The 18,974-nt window shown below is 41.8% G+C and overlaps 1 protein-coding gene across 1 annotated transcript in view; it reads right to left on the bottom strand.

Annotated features, from left to right (window-relative positions):
* EXOC4 (exocyst complex component 4) overlaps positions 1-14,743 on the bottom strand; it is a 421,183-nt gene extending 406,440 nt beyond the window's left edge. Inside the window, exon 1 of the mRNA XM_026868343.1 lies at positions 14,643-14,743. Coding sequence (XP_026724144.1) covers positions 14,643-14,728 — 86 coding nt within the window. The 5' untranslated portion in view covers positions 14,729-14,743. The remainder of the gene's footprint in view (positions 1-14,642) is intronic.
* Positions 14,744-18,974: the final 4,231 nt, after the last annotated feature.

Genomic DNA, 18,974 nt, shown 5'->3' with positions numbered 1-18,974 from the left:
TGTCTCATTAGCAAGAGCTCAATAGGATTAGACTAATTCCAACTGGATGTTAGTCTGTTAAGAGACATTTTTATGCTACAGTAAAACAAATTCATTGAGCCAAATCTCATTGACTTTTGATTTTACATAGTTAAAAATACAGATTACACAAATGCAGAATGCTTAATTTATGGGAGTCGCTTCCACATATGGAAGACAGGGTAGAGCAGAAGATGATCAGACACAACCATGGAATGTTTTTATCATGGGATGCATAGCACTTTTCATACAAGAAAAAAAAAAAAAAAAAAGAGGCTTGCTATTTCCCCTGAGGTCAGTGAATTTACACTGGAATTAAATTAATAAAGAAACTCCATTGGGACTATTCATTTTCGTTGAAGTTGATCTGTAGATCACAAACATTTTTCATCTCCACTTTCCAGCACCCAACTCAAATAACTAGCAGCAGGGACTACGTGGAAAGAGACTTTTACAGGAGTCCTGAAGCACTGTCATTCTGCAGGATGCCTAAAGCCTTAAAATGCCTGAACCCAAAAGTATGTTTAAATCCACCCTCACCTGTTGCTTTACAACAGTTCAGCAGACTGTAGCCATCAAAAGCTGAAGAGTCATTCAAAACACTAGGAGGCAAGATTTCTGATTTCTGGATGCTTACCTATAAATGCTCAACAGGGTATCTGGAAGCAGTTGGAAAATCCACTTGTGTGGTTAAAACTTTCTTCTCTCCACAGAGCTGTCTCACAGCATTTTCCCCTGAGCAGCAAAATGTAATGCTTCTCTCACTAAAATACTAAGGAGCTTTAAGAAAAATCATACAATGTCTCATTTTTATAATGCAGAAATGCTACAGATTACAGCTACATTTTACCATAGTAAATAAATACGGTACGCTTAGAAAATGCAACACTTTAAGTAGGGATAAAAGACACTTTTCTCTAAGAACCAACGTAATTAATCTGCTTCTAGCAACAACTAACACCAGCAGATTCCATACACTATATAACAAGTTCTTCTCACACTGTGGACTTAGTGTTGGCTATTTGTGTTTTGACAAGGCAAGGTTTTTCACAGACCTATCCAAGATCCGCAGGTGTCTGGACTACAGAACTACCACACAATCTCATCTCCTCTGTAAATTTACTCCTACAGTGTGATGTATTAATTTGGGGAGGAAGGAAATAAAAAAAAAAAAAGGGCGAAGTCTCTAGCATTCAAACAATGCAAGAAAAACAGGCAGATGATGTAAAAGGACAGAAAACAAGCCATAATTTCTTCACAATAAATTTCTTTTAGTGTTGTGAACTGAAAGAACATGATGTTTACTAAGCTATTCAACAGCAGAAGAAAACAAACACCATTGTACTGCACATCATGTGGCACAACAGATAACTACGGGAGTACAGAAATGCTGTACAGAGATGATCAGTTGCAAAACTACGAAGCAATTCACCTCCCCTTCGTAACATGCTAGTTTTGAGCTTCAAATGCACTCCAGCTCCAAAACAGGATTTAACATCACAGCTCCCAGCACCCCAGAAAGCACGCCGCACACAGATTAATCTTTATTCTGTGTAACACCCATGTTGCCACAAACGTGCAGCTAATCCACACCAACAAGCTACTACAAAATAAGCTCTGATACGAATGCAATGCTCAACAAACTTCTTTGTTCAGTCCCCATATCCCAAGTTTAGTGCAAACTGAGAACAGCCACAGGGACAGTGACTAAGAAATGCTTTTTCCGGGGCATCCTGCAACTCTTAGTAGGAAAAGCCTTTGCAAAGCCAGCAACAGGCACCACTGCAGATACATCAGGCAGCCACAGCACCGGTGAGCTCAGGCTGGCAGTAGAACCACAGAGCTTCAAGTGAACTGTTTTGTTCATGGACACCTACAGCAAATGTGGAAAAATTCAGGTTCCTGAAGAAAACCATTCACCTTTCTCTCCAAGGGATGCACAAATCAATGGGTCTCCTCCGTCTGAATTTTCAAATTTATTTTCCTTCTTGATAGTATACAGATTTAGGTTTAGGATATGCTGCCATCCTACTAGTGTACATCAGGCTGATGCATCAGAGAAGCAGCTCTCATCTATTTTCCCCTCTCTTTTATTCTACAGGGGCCAATAACAAAAATAGGTCAGTCAGACACAAATCGATGTATTTCTGAGCTCTGAATGCCCACAGTCCAACCCCATTTTGTTCCGCAGCGTGCTGAATGCCCTTATACCACACACAAGCCCTCAGTTTTCTGAACCTGAATTCAGGGTGCAATCCACACCACTCCTGCTTCATTGAGTACCCTGTCACTGCATTTCCGTCATTAGAGTGTTTTCTCCACTAAATCCTGCATTTAGTTGTTCCCATCACCCCCATATTTCGCACTGTGGCAAAAGGAAGTTAACAACCTTCAAGACTATCCATTTACAGACATCAACCTCCAAATTACAGCTCCAGCAGGAATCAGATTCAAGACTCAACAAGAACTTCTGTTTACACTGAGTAGTCTCATATTTCCCCACACAGCCTGTATTATCAAGGGCTTTAGGCTGTTTTCCAGGGCAGATGAGTAATTTCTTTTGCCAACCCACCAGTTAGCTTCCTACCTGTCCAATAAAATGCCACGAAAATTAGATTGAGTGTCAATTCTAAGAGAAAACTGTTAACGCTAATGAACAATAAATGTTTCATTTCTTCAAATTTGCTTCTTCTGATGCCTCCAGCTAGGCTGGGTGGATAACTGCCTGCCTATTTTACCTACCCTAAGGGTAGGCCTGTTAAGTATGATTACTGCTAAGCCATGGATAGTAAACTGAGTCTTAATTATCAATTTCTTGACTAGAGAATTTGTTTCACAGGAAGAACATTGTAATAACAGTATGTGGGCATTATGCTTCTGTAGCTTTTTTATTAAACAGAAGTGAAAGAACAGATACCGTGTCCAAAAAGCAAGTATGTGTTTTAGAAAATTAATGACAAGTTAGCACCTGCAACACACTACCAGGGGTTCTCAACCTTTCCTTCACCACTGACCCTCTTTAAATACTTTTTGTGGCTACAGACCACCAAGACTTAACGCAGGATTTAAAGCACTAGGCTGCATCAAATATTTATTTCAATTTTCTCATGAAGGGTCTTCGAATTGGGAGAGAAGTGGAAATAATCTTTTAATGCACACACTCCTATTATAATATCTTTATTGCAATGATTCCACATGATTTTAAAATAACATCATCAACACTCTTTTTGCTCAATTGGCCCATTTTATGGTATTTTAACGTGCCAATTCCAAATTTGATGCCAATTTTTACATTAAATTTGATGAAAAGTTTTTACAATTCTTCTCACCTACCCCCTTGTTTGTGTTAAATCACCATATATTTTTGTTTAGGGGTTCAGAGCCACCACTTGGAGGAACAGACTTCAGCCCCATTGTGGCTCTAAAAAGGGTTAAGAAAATGTCTTTAAGAGAAAAACCACCTACTTGAAGTGAGTCCCACCAACCATACTAGCACCAAACATACCACTGTGTCAGGGTAGGCGTTGAGGAGGGAGGCTTGAGTACGAGAGGAACATTGAGGGGAGGTGGTTATGGGAAAAGGAGGCGCAGGATGTTCCCCACCCCTGTTTTAAGCCTTTGCAGACCCCCTGTAACAACACTGCAGGCCCCCAGGGGTCCATGGACCTTGTTGAGAACCACTGTGCTAGACAATTCTTACAGGAGAGAGGCGTTGAAGTCCCCACTTTTGACCATTGCTGTAGGTGTTCAGCATCTGCGTGTCCCTGTAGAGCCTCTCTTACTCAATACCAGAGAAAACATACACAAATATTTGTGGTTAAAGGCAGAAAAGAGTATTAGGTGACGCACAGGTGCAGCTTGGAAATCCAGGAACTTCTGGATAGGGTTTCTTTAAGCATGCAATTCACTTGCCTTCACTCAGCGTTGCTGATTCAAATGAAAACACTCATTAAAGACAGTGGGAAACACCAACAGAAAAAAAAAAAAAAAGCAAGCTGATCAAATTTAAATATTTCTCATCTGATGAGGAAAAGGAACATTTTAGTGAAGCGTAATTGAATGGAGTGCTGAATCACTGGGGGGATCAAACAAAGCTCCAATTTGAACAGCAATCCACAGTAAACTTTCTGCCACCTGTTTCTACGTTGCTTTACACTATCGTATGCCTTGTTAAGCCTCCCAGTTCCTCGCTTTAAAACACCTTTGAAGCTACAATAATAGAGACAGCTTGTGGTATCAACTGCGCACAACACAGCTTGGCTTAAAGCTTGGCTTGGTGAAAGCTAAGGCTATGTTTAGAACTGCGGCCAACTTACAGGACTCGCTCATGTTGTAACCTTTTTCTCCAGTAACAAAAAAAAAAAAAAAAAAATGCCAGAAATCTGCTCAACAGAAGCTTCTTAAGTACACACTATAGCCTTGGGCAAAATCCAAAGTTGAAGGGATACACTATGATCCCTCCCTTCCAAATAAATCAGGGGAGGTTTTCAATGTTTTACAGTTTGGATTAACAGTTAAACAAGAATTCTTACTGTCCATCTTTGTAGATAAAGAGTGCTGGGTAGATATTGCAGATCAATATTATAAAAACTCTTCCTGAATACATTTCACAAAGTATCACATATACTTGCATCACCCCGGACAATAAAATTAATAGTACAGAGTCAAGATTATCAAAACTACCCTTTAGGAAGGAAAATTAGAGAAGGAAGGTTTATTTATTTATTTATTCTCCATTTTACACCATACCAAGGACCTAAACCACAAAGCAGAATACAACAAGCCTCTGTAAGGTACAGAAAAGAAAAAAAATCAAAGCATGGCCTTAGCCAACACAGACAATTTTTGACCAACAAAGGATTTATGGAGTTAAACAAAGAAAGCAGTTGCTAGAAGCAACAAACAATCACAGAGCACTGTGGATGTCTAGAAAGACCAGTCTCCTCTCTGCAGGAAATCACTGCAATGTGCCAAGGAGACTTCAGTATTAAAAAGGGAAAAAAAGAAAAAAAAAAAAAATTAAAAAGAGCAGAGTAAAAAGAAACCCATTAGAATCTAGTTACTTTTCATAAGGCACCTCTTGCTGATGACCGTGGCCACACACCAATTACAGCACCTGCTTTCTCGTTTGGGTTTAAACCATTGTGATCATTACTAGACATTTGTAGTGCGCTAACACTCGAAGGCCAACCACACAGCCGCCCCACTGCGAGACGCCGCACAGACACACCGACCGGCAGCGCAAGCTCTTTGTGGCAGGAAATCTAAGAGACAAGAAACAACAACAGGTGAATAAAAGATAAGAGGTCAGGATGCGAGGGAAAGGGAACAAAATAACCGAGATGAGAGAGCATCTGTCCACATCTCAGCTGTCCAGCAGAAGCAACCGTAAGCAGACAGTTATTCAGACACTGTCGAGTTGCAAATTATCACAGGAATTGCAGCAGTGAGTTTGAAGCACAAGTTGTTGGGAGGATCAAGTGTTGACTTCACAGACGCATGGACGATGCAGGTAAGGAAATGCCGTATGATAAAACATAATAATTTGTTGGTATCTTTACCTCCCTAAAAAGCTGTAGGGGGAAACAGAACAACACACAATGGGTCTGAGCTTGGTAAACTCAAGGACCGGGCGTTGTAGTGAAAATGTCAAGCAAGACCTAAGATCAAACGTGTATTTTCAAAATGTTTACTGGTGACACCTCACTAGTATTTAAGCCTCTGAGTTAATCAGAATAAAATGCGTGAAAAAACAATAAAATCTGGTCCTTTCTGAAAAATCAGGGCTTGGTTGGTATTTTTTTTTCCCCCCTTAAGACTTATTTTTATGGGAGTGAAAAAATCCTGTATGGAAAAAAGAGCCTGTCTGGAGCAGTTCAGCAATATTCTTCCTCCTGAAAGCTGTTTCCCCCTGTGAGACCTTACAAGCAGCTACATTTCAACAGAGCACAATGAAAAAGTTTTTTAAAGCACCCTGGGACAAGAAAAACTGTACTTCAGCACACTGTCTACACTGCTCTGCAAATTTCCAGAGGTTCATTAAACTAAATGGACTTATTTGAATTTTATAATTGAAAACTGTTGTCTTAAATGCAAGTCCCAAATGGGGTGATCTACAGCTTCCAGCACTATTTAACCTCAAAGCATATAATCTGATAATACATGCTTTGAAACCTCTGCAGAGTCTCACTGAAACCATTGTAAAAGTTGGTTCCTTATGAAAAAAAGCCAGACAGAAGAAAAAAAAAAAATCCAAAAGGTATTTAACTATTCAACTCAGTAGCAACACGTTGAGTATTTTCTCATTATTTTTACAGCTTAGTTGATTGTTCTTATGAAATTCTGTATTTGAGGAAATAAATCAAAATGTTCAGGGCACAAACTACTCTCTTCACAGAAACAGTGAGGGGCTGGAAAGAAGGCAGTCAAAAATTGCACTGTACAAGTCAATAGGCATGGAGAATGGGTTACCACTGTAAAGTGACTATAAAATTATAATGGATCTTCCTGTTAAAAAAAAAAAAAAAAAAAGGTGAAATTCTGAGGCTAGCAGGCTCCGTGCCCCTCACCAAGGGGAACACAAAGTACCCAGCCTCCAGACGACCACATTTCCATTGTGCAAACAAAGAAATAACTCACTCCTTCACTACAAGAAGCAGCAGAACCGAGTCTCTTCAAAATGCTGTTAAACATACAAAGTAAACAGAGCATTATAAAACATTTCCCTCCTCTACTTACATTCCATTAATCTTTCATGCCACTTACACAGTTGGTTAGAGCATTTTCAACAGAAGTTGATGATCTTTTTATCATTGAGGGCTTGCAGCTGTATGCATGATAGCTGCAGTGAAAAGGCTGAGCAGCCTACAGCCATCTAAATAAATATCATCAGGGAATTCTTTATTTTGCTAAATTAACCAACCCTTAATCAAATTTCACCACACCAATACAAACGATGCAAGCGTAGCTAGTGAGCGGCTGATTTCTGAAACAAAGACTGGACTGCAGTCATTTAAGAAGATGACTTCAGCAGAAGTCACACTCCTTCAGATGTCTCCAACAGCAGTACATTAAGATGAAAAAACAATCCTACACACAGGCAAAACCCTAACGACACCAGCTTCACAGCATTTTCCAGCCTGGAAAAGGGATACAGGCAGCAGACAGCCCCATGAGATGCCAGTTCTACCCCCCAACTGTGTGAGGAACCCTTCCAGGACTATCTCCGTGTACAGGAGACCACAGGTACCAACTCTCTACCTTTTTTCTGTAATTAACTTTTGATCCGAAAAGCCAACACAGCTATTGCATGAATTGTCACATTCCCAGGAGAAAACCCATGTCCTAAGGCTCAGTGTTCTCAAATCTGCAAGAGCAGAGATTGGACCATGCTACTTACGTGTGCCACCTGGATGATTACAAGACGAAGAGTATTTAAGGAGCCACTGGCCACCCTGTGCTACGAGCCCAGCCTTGATATCCCACCGCATCAGAGCAGCAGCCCTGCTTGAATCCCCAAGAGGCTTTGGAAATTTCCTTATTAACCTGAAGGTTTCAATACTGCACTGGAAGGAAGAGCTGTTGGAGGCAACATCGTCGAAAGAGTTGAAACCACAGGACTTGTAATCATTTACTAACAAAACCAACTATTACAGCTTCCTAGTTTTGTAAGCGTGGGCTGAACGCCAGCTCTGCACAGCGCGTTGTCTAAAGCTAAAATAAGAGCTGAAAAATAAAGTACCTTGAGCTTTCAACAAGGCATGGTCACACATATTGTCCTTCCCCATATGGCTGCATATTCACACATGCACCCTCAGCTTTTGTTGCTATTAAATGCAATCAAGTATCTCTATCAAGCTACAACCCAACACTTGCCACACATGCATACATTTTATACAAGTGCCTCTAGATCATTTCAGGAAAATTTATTTTTTAAAACCATACTCTGCCATATACAATTTATTCTCAATGAATTTCTGAGCTACTTGTCTTACAGAAAAACCGCTACCTTTATAACACTGGAAAACACCATTAGCAATAAAAGTGGTTTTAAGAGACCATTACAGTGCATACAGATCAGAGTAACTCAGCTTTATTTCTTGTAGCAGCTATTTCCCAAATGTAACAACAAGGGCAACAGCTATACATCCATCTTTCTCACTCTACATCACAAACTAGGATATCAGTTCTATGGCTTTAGCCAGAAAGAGAAAACAAAACACCAGGTCATTAGTAAGAATCCATTCAACAAAGTTCACCGTAAATGTAATGAAAATAGTGGCCAAAAAGCATTAAAAAAGAAAAAGAATCCCACTTGTAAAAAATAAAATGTGTTCAAGGCTTTTTGCCTGTAATTTCAACTTTTGCAGAAATGAAAGTAAGAAAAGCACTATATCTTGCCTCACTTTTAGTTCTCCTTGACATCTGCCGTATGTGTTTGCCTGTGTGAAAGACTAGCACAAAGATTTCACGGAGGTCTTACAGAGTCACTGCTAAAGTTTGTTTTCTCCCAATTAAAGCGGCTATTAAAGGCCAGTTTTAAAAAATAGCAACCTTTAATTGGAAAGAAAAACGCCTAACAATAAATAAAAGGCAGACACATTCACCAATTAAAAATCTGACAAGATCTCTCAAAAAAATAGCATTTGCTAAATGCCAGGTTGCTTGTTTCAGAGTACAAAAGCTGCTTCAAACAGCTACCAACAAAACAAAAGGTTAAGAAAAATCAATATACACACACGTGTTTGTCCTCTGAAAGAAAATATATATATATATATTCACAGAGTTGTCCTCCAGTAAATGAATTTTCTCCATTCTTTGCACTATTTTTTTAAAAAACATTTTATTTTTTTAAAAGCCCATGCGATCAGTGTTACACTTCTACAACAAAAGCTCCCGATCTCCTGTGACAACATTTTGACCTTACAAAGTACCTTTTATTTAAGGAACTTGAGGGATCCTTCTCATACATGAAGGAATTAGCACGTTTTGAAAGTGGGTGTGCTGAGGCACGAGTGCAAGTGCTGTGCTTTCGCCCACCCACCAGATGCACAAGACCAGAAGCTGTAAAGCCCTGATATCCAATTTCCTACTCTAGAAGTTACAATCCCAGGAGCTTTGTCTTCTTGTAGCCAATAATGGTCATTTCTTCTCAGCGATGTGAGGACAAGGGCAAATTGAAGATACTCTCATACCCCCTGAAGGCACAGGGAAAAGAAGGAAAGCTCCCTTGAGCCCCAACAAAGGTGGGGATTTTAATAGCTGACTTTATAAACATTCATTAAGCTTCCCAAAAACTCTTTACTTCTAAAAGATTTATTGTTACGAACAAACCCTCTGTTTCTCCTTTAGGAGACAAAAGAGGGAAGCTGTGCCCAAGAATGCGGTGTAACCCAACAGCACACTGCTGAGGATATGACTACAATACCTTGTAACTCAGCTCTGCCGGTAGCTCCTGACTCTTTTTGAATGGCTCAGTCCTTTCCTGGGGCAGTGCTGCACAGTGTTCTCTCCTGACAGTGTTCCAACAGGCAGGACAGAACAGACACCGGGTACTACTCCATCCACCAAACACACATTTTGAATATACCAGGAGGGGTGGTTCCCTCATACTCCTGTAACGCTGGGCAGGAAACACAACAGAATCCCAGAATCGTCTGGGTTGGAAAAGCCCCTGAAGCTCTTCCAGTCCAAGCATGACCATCCCCCCTGACCGTTCCCAACTCCCCCAGATCCCTCAGTGCTGGCTCAGACCGACTCTTCAACCCCTCCAGGGATCCCGGGGACTCCCCCCTGCCCTGGGCAGCCCATTCCAACGCCCAACAGCCCCTTCTGCACAGAAATCCTTCCTCAGAGCCAGCCTGACCCTGCCCTGGGCAGCTTGAGGCCATTCCCTCGGGGCCTGGCGCTGGCTCCTTGGCTCCAGAGACTCATCCCCCCTCTCTGCCCCCTCCTGGCAGGGAGCTGCCGAGGGCCAGGAGGTCTCCCCTCAGCCTCCTCTGCTCCAGACTGAACCCCCCCAGTTCCCCCAGCCGCTCCCCAGCAGACCTGTGCTCCAGACCCTGCCCCAGCTCCGTTGCCCTTCTCTGGCCACGCTCGAGTCATTCAATGGCCTTTTTGGGGTGAGGGGCCCAAAACTGAACCCACTCAGCAAGGGGCGGCCTCACCAGTGCCCAGCCCAGGGCTCAGATCCCTTTCCTGACACAAGCCAGGATGCTATTGGCCTTCTTGGACCCCTGGGCACACTGCTGGCTCCCGTTCAGCCAGCTGGCAATCAATGCCCCCAGATCCTTCTCTGGCAATAAAACTGAGTATAAAACACCCTACTGCTGAAGGTTAAAGTTTTAGAACAGTATATCATGCTCAGGTCAAGAAAGATATTCTTGGTCTATGTTAAAACCAAAGGCATCCCTAATCAGAAGGGCAACTGACTTTGACCAAGGAAATCCCAGAGCCATTAGCCCTTGATGAGGGTATGTTGCCAAACCAGCAAACAAACACAAGATCTATGTGTCCTTAGCTGAACTAGCCACATTATAATACCAAAAATCTCACCTACAGTTCAAGAAGATCCTTGCCCAGGTGAAGACTCTTCCCCTGAGCATGCATAGTAGTAGTGTCAGCAGTATGATAATTGCATGTAAATTACCAACCAATCATCATAGAGAGGATGGACTTGGAAAATTACTAATTCTGCAAGTTTTGCATATCAATAAAGCACAGAAAGTCCCACTGGTATGTACATTAGGAGGAGAAATCCCCCATGCACCCAGTGCTGCAATAAACCAATGCTGGCTTTCTAAACTATCATTTAGTTTAGAGAGTTCTCTTAGTTATGATTTTTTGGTAACACTGCCTGTGTGGAGCAAGGCAGGTTTGATGTTGGCAAACAATCTGAACTGTTGTTCATAGATATATAAAGGTTTTGGAACCAATGAGATACCACAAGGATCCCAAGAGGAGGCCCGAGCTGGGTGTTTTGCTGTGGGGACATGGTCAGTCTGCCCGAGTTGGGGCTATGGGGCAGCACAGGCACCAGACACCTGCCCCACGCAGCTTGGGAGCCAGAAATCACCCCTCTGAGCCAGACGACCTTAGAGGGGTTATCAGCACCCAGCAGGTCCCGGTTCAGCTCAAACACTAGGATTTTCTTTCCAGATTTGTACTGCAACACATCTTCTGCTCAGGAAACAACTTCTTCCAAATTAGTCCATACTGGAGGCTGCCTTTATTCTCTACTCTCGGCACCAACTGGACAACCAGTCCATGTCAGTACATGAATCCTCCTATAGGAAACAACTCCCAAAGAATAAATGTGTTCCCCAAGACAACAGGAAAAAGGGACACTTCACAGGGACAGAAAAGAGATCAGAAGTGGGACAGTCTTTCCTGTTGGGTCTTCCTTCATCTCAGAGCTAGTGAAAAGCAACACCAGAGAGACCAGGGACAACCCAAAACTTCCAAACTCCACCAAGACTGCGATGAACAACAGTGATGAAACCTACGCTGACATTTATGCAACTATCTTTCCTGAAGCAGCAGCAACCTGATTTTAGCCCCAGCTCCCATAAAATACCGTTTCTTAGTTGATTTCAGTGCTGCTGTAATACGTTAAATTTTGTCAAGGATCTGGTCCCAAATACTCTTCCTGAAAGCAAGACCCTTTTTCTCCTGGGAAGACCAATGAAATGAGTACAAGAATCCCTAAATCTAGCATTAGAGGAAAGTAAATTATTCAGTCTCTTGCAACAGAGAGCTGCTGAGCTTGAGTAAATATCAAAAATTACCCCTTCATTAATAAAATCTTTTATATTTTTAAAAGGCCTTTCAGCTTCACATTTCAAAGCATTTTATAGATAATCACACTAAATAGATTTTACAGACTTAAACAATGTTCCTTTTTGAAAGACATAACCATCTTTGCTATAATCGACTAAAATACCATAATAGTTGAAGAAGCTCCTCTGGGTTGGTTTATTCAGAGCAGCAGAATATAGTCAAAGTTTTGCTAATTTTCATATCTGGTTTCCTTTTATGGGCCTTTCACAGCAACAAGAGAAAAACAAACAGCGTTTTAAACAAACAGGGAAATACAAGCGTAAAACCACAAGGACTGGCAGAAGACTCTACACATAAACGTTTTGGAAATAAAGCTATCAAGAAAAGAAAACTTTGCTACATTTCAAACCAATAGCTTACTGTTAAAGATTCGCAGTATTTTTCTGAAGCTGAGTAAAGCTATAAGAAAGATACATTTCACCCACCCAGGTCTAAATTGGTTTGCAACAGTATTTTATGAGCATACAAAACAGCAGAAAATTTCACCTGTTGCTTAGCAAGTTCACCCGCATCTGAGCTACTATATAAAAACAACATTCAGAAGAAAGTGATTTAAATTCTTTTCCACACCATTTGCTTTTTGTACTTGGCTAACCCTAAGAAACGTATTATTAACACAACACTTTTTCCTTCCTTTGCAATCAGTTCTACTTTCAGGTTTTCATGGTCTGGCTCAACATGACACTTCAAGCTCTGCAAAGAATCTCTACATCCAAACCAAGTTCTAATTAAATTCTGGAGGTTTAGTTATCAGACTGTTCTGTTGAATAATTTTAATTTCATAAAAGTTGATAACTTCAATGTTGTGTCTAAACACTGGACCTAAACTAGCCAAGGTATCAGTGCCTGTAAGCCAAAGATTATTAAACGAACATGATTTCTTATTTGGAGAACACAGTAACATCCACTCACACTCATTCTATATTATAAATGAAATAACAAATTCAGATTTATTAAAATAGAGATACAAAAGGAGGCCCTTAAAGTACTCTTGGAAATTATAAGAAACATGAAAAAAAAAAAGTAAATTACTACAAGAAATGCCACAGCAATCAATGCACGTATATTATTCATTCTTCCACTGTCTACAAAATACTGTATTTTCTCTAAATTTAGGTTATCTGGCTACAACTTACCCTGTTTGACTCTCCAACTTATTCCGATTTGAGGCTGACAAAGAAACACTACGGGCAACACACTTTAAATCCACATTAATTATCCTTGTCCCAAATACAAGGTTCAAGTGCCCAGCAAAAAAACTCAAGATCCAGGTAAGAAGCCTGATTTTTTTCAGGTTATCACAACTAATCATGTATTGATTATGCAAACGGTCCATGCAAACTCATTAATTGCATCCATGAGTGTGTGTAGGCCTGGATATAAAATCTGCAGGAACATTACCCATTTTAATAGCCATGTATTTGGGTATTAGCTTCCTATCTTGCTCCCTTTCAACATTTGTTATATACAAAATAAAAAGTTACCAAAGTACACTACTCCCACTGTCATACCCCATGGTTATACGAGGTCAGACCCATATATACTTTTCTCCATCTGCATACATATATACAGGTAACTCCCCACATAAATAACTCTGGGTTTATAAGTTTTTCTTATAAAACTAATGAACCACATATACTTGAAATGGGAAAGTCGGGCACCACAGGCTGTTAAGCACCACCTTTCATTCATTGTTCAGTGATTCTTTGTTACCTATTACCATACAATTCCGAGACCACAGTCACCACCCTGGAAAGGCTAAGCAGTTCTGTGAGGCAGCTGCTTTTTTTCAGAGCCACCATTTACCTAAAGTTTTTGCAAGATCTGAAAGACCAATTTTCAAAGTAATGAAAAAGAACCAAATCTTGTCCTAAACATTATCATTCATAGAAGATTTTAAAATCATAACGCATCCTAGATACAGAACTATTGCTACAGTAACTCTTCCAACGTAACAGGATGATGATAGTTTCTGGCAAAGACATGGAAGAAGAAACCAAAGTTCAAAAGCTCATTACAACTCACAATATCATACGAGTGTGACTACCTGCTGCCCACACCCGCTTTACAGGGGGTGCATAAGGCCAACATTTAAATTTCAGTGTGGGAAATCAACTGCCAACCCGCTGGTTATAAGCAGCATAGAACAGATTTACAAGCAGTTGAAGGTGGCAGAGAGAAACCAGTGAAGTGAATTCAGGTGCTTGCTTGGCTCCAAGTATATCACAGGATCACCCTCTAGCAGAGGAGCATTCAGGAATAAGGACAGACAAAACCCAACGGCCTAAACATGACTAGACACAATTGTTCCCATACCCTACAAGACAGGCTCAGAAGCAGCACTTTTCCCACTTTTGCATCCTAAAACACGATGGAGTCTGCCCACAGGACTTCCTAGTTCTACAGCTTTTCCAACCAGCCATATTTTGCTCAGCGCTGCTGTGTGTTTGTGGATGGGGGTCAACTATAGAGCCTGTAAGAAGATGGTGCTTTGACCCTCCCTATATGACATTACGCTAGTGTCAAATGCAGGGCTTACTCCTCTGACCCCGGGATATGGCAAAGTAAGAGGAACAGATGCGGTGAGCCGGGCAGGGTGGGAAGACGGCGGGACAGCCCTCAAGCCTGCTCCAGCACTGAGGCCTCCCCACCGCGGCCAGGGCCCTGGAAGGACCCGAGGCTCTGGAGGCCCAGCCCGGGAAGGTCCCCACACACCCCTGGGTGGCGCCCAGGGGCAGCCCTGCAGGCGGGACGGAGGCTGCGGAGCGGGGCCGCGCCGCCCCTACCTGATCACAGAGATGAGCAGCCCCGAGGGGTCCTTGCTCTTGCTCATGCTGCTCCGGTAGCGCCCCGCCGCCTCACCCGCCGCCATCTTGCGCCCCCCTTCAAACACAGGGGCAGCCACCCCTGCTGGCGCGGCGCAGCCAATCAGAAGAGAAAAGGCGGGCAGCTGAACCAATAGAAGGCGGGGGAGGGCGGGGCTACCGGCATCAGCTGCTGTGCGGCGTGAGGCAGCGCCGCGGAGCACTCTGGGAGTCGTAGTTTTTATGGAGGCGGCTCCGGCCTGCGCCAGTCTCAGCCTGGAGTTGGCTGAAATGGGCTGTCGGGGGTACAAGGCCCCCTTCGAAAAGCGGTTAAAACTGGTTGAGAATCAACCGAGCAGAGATCTGCAAAGAGGACTGTGCCCAGAAGTCATCATTCGCTCTGGAAGCTGCAGAAAAAGGGGTGTGAGGGACCAAAACCGCTCACCCGGAGCCAGGCCAAGCCAGACATGCTCCCAGCCCATCACCAGACTGAACAGCAAAGGGGTTTAAGCATTTATATGCTTTTAAATGTCCAAATTTCACTAGTGTCTTAGAGTAATGTGTTCTCCAAACTAGCTGAAGCTAATGATTATCTGTGTGCCCCAGCCTCAAGGTGGATTCTGATCGCAAGTAAATCTACGAGGGGCTGCTGAAGCATCACGTAATGTAACATCTTTAAATTATGATGCTTTTAAATATAGTTTTCCACAGGTTTCACCAGGAAGGCAGTGAGGTGACCCAAACTGAAACAACCTGGGTGATCTTGGAAGTCAGCTCCAAAAGTAAACCTGAGCTAGTTAACATTTTGCATTTGAACTGTGGTTTTGGGACAGCTGGAGATGACCCATTGGAGCCAGTTCACAAACTGGCTGGGAAATGGCAGATCTCCAACACCCAGTGCTGACTGAAGACCAACCTACATGCCCACGGTCCTTGTTTTACAATCGATATGCTCAATCTCTTGCCACAGGATCATCTCCTTTAGAAAAGGAAAGGTGTATGCTGCCGTGTTGAAAACAAACGGATGTTTTTCATCAGCTTTGCTGGGTAACGTTAAATCATCCTACAACAGCTGCCTCGCTTTTCCCATTTGCTGATGAGGGATAATGATACCTCTCTGGTCAAGTCCTTCGAGAGCTGGTGTTAAAAGCACCACGCAAGACCTGGGTTTGTTATTGCAGAGGCAGGGATTCCTTCGCAAGTGCAGTAACAGTCAGGTACTAATTGCTGCTGGGTGTTTGTTAGACCAGGTGCACTCTATCATGTCAAAGACACTTCTGGCTGCTATTCTGGAGTTGTTTCTTCAGCCCAAAGCTTCACATTAACGATTTTAACTGCATGAAATTTGTAGGTAAGTCAACGGTATCCATTTATATGAACTGCAGTTGAAATATAAGGTAATTGGAAGCATGGTATTTCGAGGGCTTATTTACAAGGGGAAGATTTTCACAGTAGCTATTGTGGAAGAATCTCAATTATACTCAACAGCTGTATCTATTATCATTAGTAGAATGGCAGAATAAGAACATGGGCACTTTAATTCTGAAATAAAAGATACTTTATTCCTGAATAACAAATGTTTTTTCAGAACAGAATAATTACCCCAAAGTGATTTTTATCTCCAGACAGGGTGTGCACTTGAAGTGTGTTCCTATATTGCTGTTCTGCTACGTTTCCCCTCTGCAGACAAGCCCTGAGCTCTACAATTTGCTATTCAGCTACGCCAAAAAAGCTCATCTTTGCTGATTTTCTGGACAGGTTTGCTAATGCCTTTGCTCGAGGATGGAGCTTTGAATGGCAGGAGTTTTATGCATTGGCTGGAGGGAGTTTTTTTCTCAAACTGCCAACTTGCCAATATTGTTTTTTTGTTAATTGGCAATTCATATTGACTGCTCTGTACTGGCACGTCCTGGAGATTGCAGTGGGGATGAAATCAATGTGTCCTACCTTTTCATTCCTGACAGCTACAATAATCACCTCATTTAGGAGGAACTTCATCGGAACAAACAACAGCGAATCTCCAGAACTGTAACCTCACTGACTTTCAATCCTGGGCTCTAATTGCTAAACCACTGCCTTGCTTCATTTACAAGCCCTTTCCTTTCACTCCCAACTCAAACAGAGCTATAGGTCTGAATTTCTGTTTTCTATAAACAGAAGATTTTTAACGTAGTGCAGGCTGATGTGGCACATGAAAACTGAGGTCTTTCTTTATAATATATATATGTATTCATAATATATATAATATATGATACAGAGAGGATGAAGAGTTGTAAGAACTGCATTTTCTCCTCACACAGCTTGCAAGAAAGAATTTCAGTCTGCAAACTGATGGATTGGAAATCAGGAGACAGAAATGTACTCTTCCTTTCCATATTTCATTCCCATGGAGTTTTAGTACGATGAGGTATATCTAGAAAAATATATGGTTTCTTGACCACTCAAACAAAAAAAAGTCCAAATTGACCAAAAAATTTTCTTGATGATACATTAATCACTGTCACAACTTGTCTGTAAATACTAGAGAGGCTCGGTCAAGGATCCCCCCAATCCAGAAGGGACTTGGAAGCACAGATGGTTTCACTCCTCCTCCCCATCCTCCATAACAAAAAGAAAGGGCTCTGTGCGGAGGCGCGCACGTACTCTGCCGTTTCTCATCCGCTGGGCCAGTTGCCCAAGGGACCACCGCAGTGGCAGAGAACTATGCCAGAAATAAGGCTAAACAGGCACACGCAGAGCAGGTTTTTTTTGCAAATATGGCTTACTCGCTGTGGGAGGCCTTTACAAACTCCACTGGCAAACTCCTTTCCCCATATGACTTTTGTGATACTAGGGGAATACTTTTCCCCTTTCCAAAGGTAGTTTTACTGGCAATCCCATTCCACAGTTTATCCACTGGTGGTTTTGATAAGTGAAGGTTGTGGATTCTGAAATCTAACAGATTTACCAATGCTCATTGCTATTGCGCATACAGGTCTCTTATCCACAGTTTTAACATTTTAAAGCCCACATATTATTTTGTTATTTCTTTTCAAACATTATTAGAAATGTTAGAGAAAAGGGTTCAGCTCACACCAATATCTTACAGGTGTAATGCCTTGTCTGTAATATGTTTGTATTGGTTGTAATGAAATTACATTTGACTTGCATCAGTGTAAATGGGATCAAAGTGAAGGCCACAGTTTCCATCTAAGACTGTAGGAGCAATTTTGCTTGTATAAAGCAAGAATAATTCAGTTGGCATATATCAGGTTAATAAAGTATATTTCCTCTTCTGACAGAGCTTGTCACCAAGCCACATTATGCTGAAATTAGACCATGGTCAAAAAATCAGTTCCCAGGCCCCCACTTATTGCAATAGACTTAATTCTGGTTTTCTTATGAAGCTTCATCAGGCTTTACCAATCTGCCTGAATAAGAACTGAAGAAAAGTGTGATGAAACATCAGGATTTGTCCCTGTGGTTAGTCACTCATCTGGATGACCTTGTTATTCTTATTTACCGTTATATAAGTCTGAGCTAAAAGGTGGTTTAGGTTGTTTTTTTGGATTTCCTTCATGACAACAATCAGTATCTCTTCCCAGCACGTAGCTGCCATCAATTCTTCCTGCCTCAGCTTGTGAATAAGACGTAAGCAACCCATGGGGCAGGAGAAGAAGTTGCCTGGCTTAATGCTGGGAATCAAGGCAGAGATATGATTCAAATGTTTTCTTATTGTTTTTTGCCTCCTGACATTTCCCAAGTTGCAATGTGTACCGCTGCCACAGAAAAAAATAGTAACAAAGATTAAGCTAAGTGGAAAAGTACTGCTGCTTTTCCAATGTCAGAGCCACAGAACCTGTGGTAATGCAATCCCTGAAGGAAATCAGAGCAGAAGTGTGAGGTGTTTCTCTTCACCATGCAGTTAAAACACTGTGAAAGATGAGCTGCTCTTCTGTAAACTGTTAAAAAAATCAGATTATTGGAGTTTACTTTTTCCCCTTTATTTTACTTACCTTTACTAAGGGAATGCTGGTTTTGCAATTGTGCAATCCATAATGATATAGAGAGCTGAAACTGAACCTGTTTGTTCATGCAATTGCTGACCTGATTCAAACCTGGCCAGAATGATGCACGTCAGAAAAAAGGGATAGAAACCCCGTAACTGATCCCAAGGAATAATCTTTTCTCACGGCTTGTTTTTTTAATTGATCCCATTCCCTGGGAAACAGTAAATTGCAAGGTGGTAGAGCAGCTTTCTGATCTAGTTACACCTTAACACAGTTACTGAGTCACGTGAAGCTTGAGCCCCAGAGCCTGTGTTCATCTTCCAGG

The sequence above is a fragment of the Athene cunicularia genome, assembly GCF_003259725.1.
Source record: "Athene cunicularia isolate RWA chromosome 1 unlocalized genomic scaffold, athCun1 chr1_part2, whole genome shotgun sequence".
Taxonomy (NCBI): Eukaryota; Metazoa; Chordata; class Aves; order Strigiformes; family Strigidae; genus Athene; species Athene cunicularia.
Note: the sequence above shows the minus strand (reverse complement) of the source record. Positions and strands in the feature narration are given on the sequence as shown.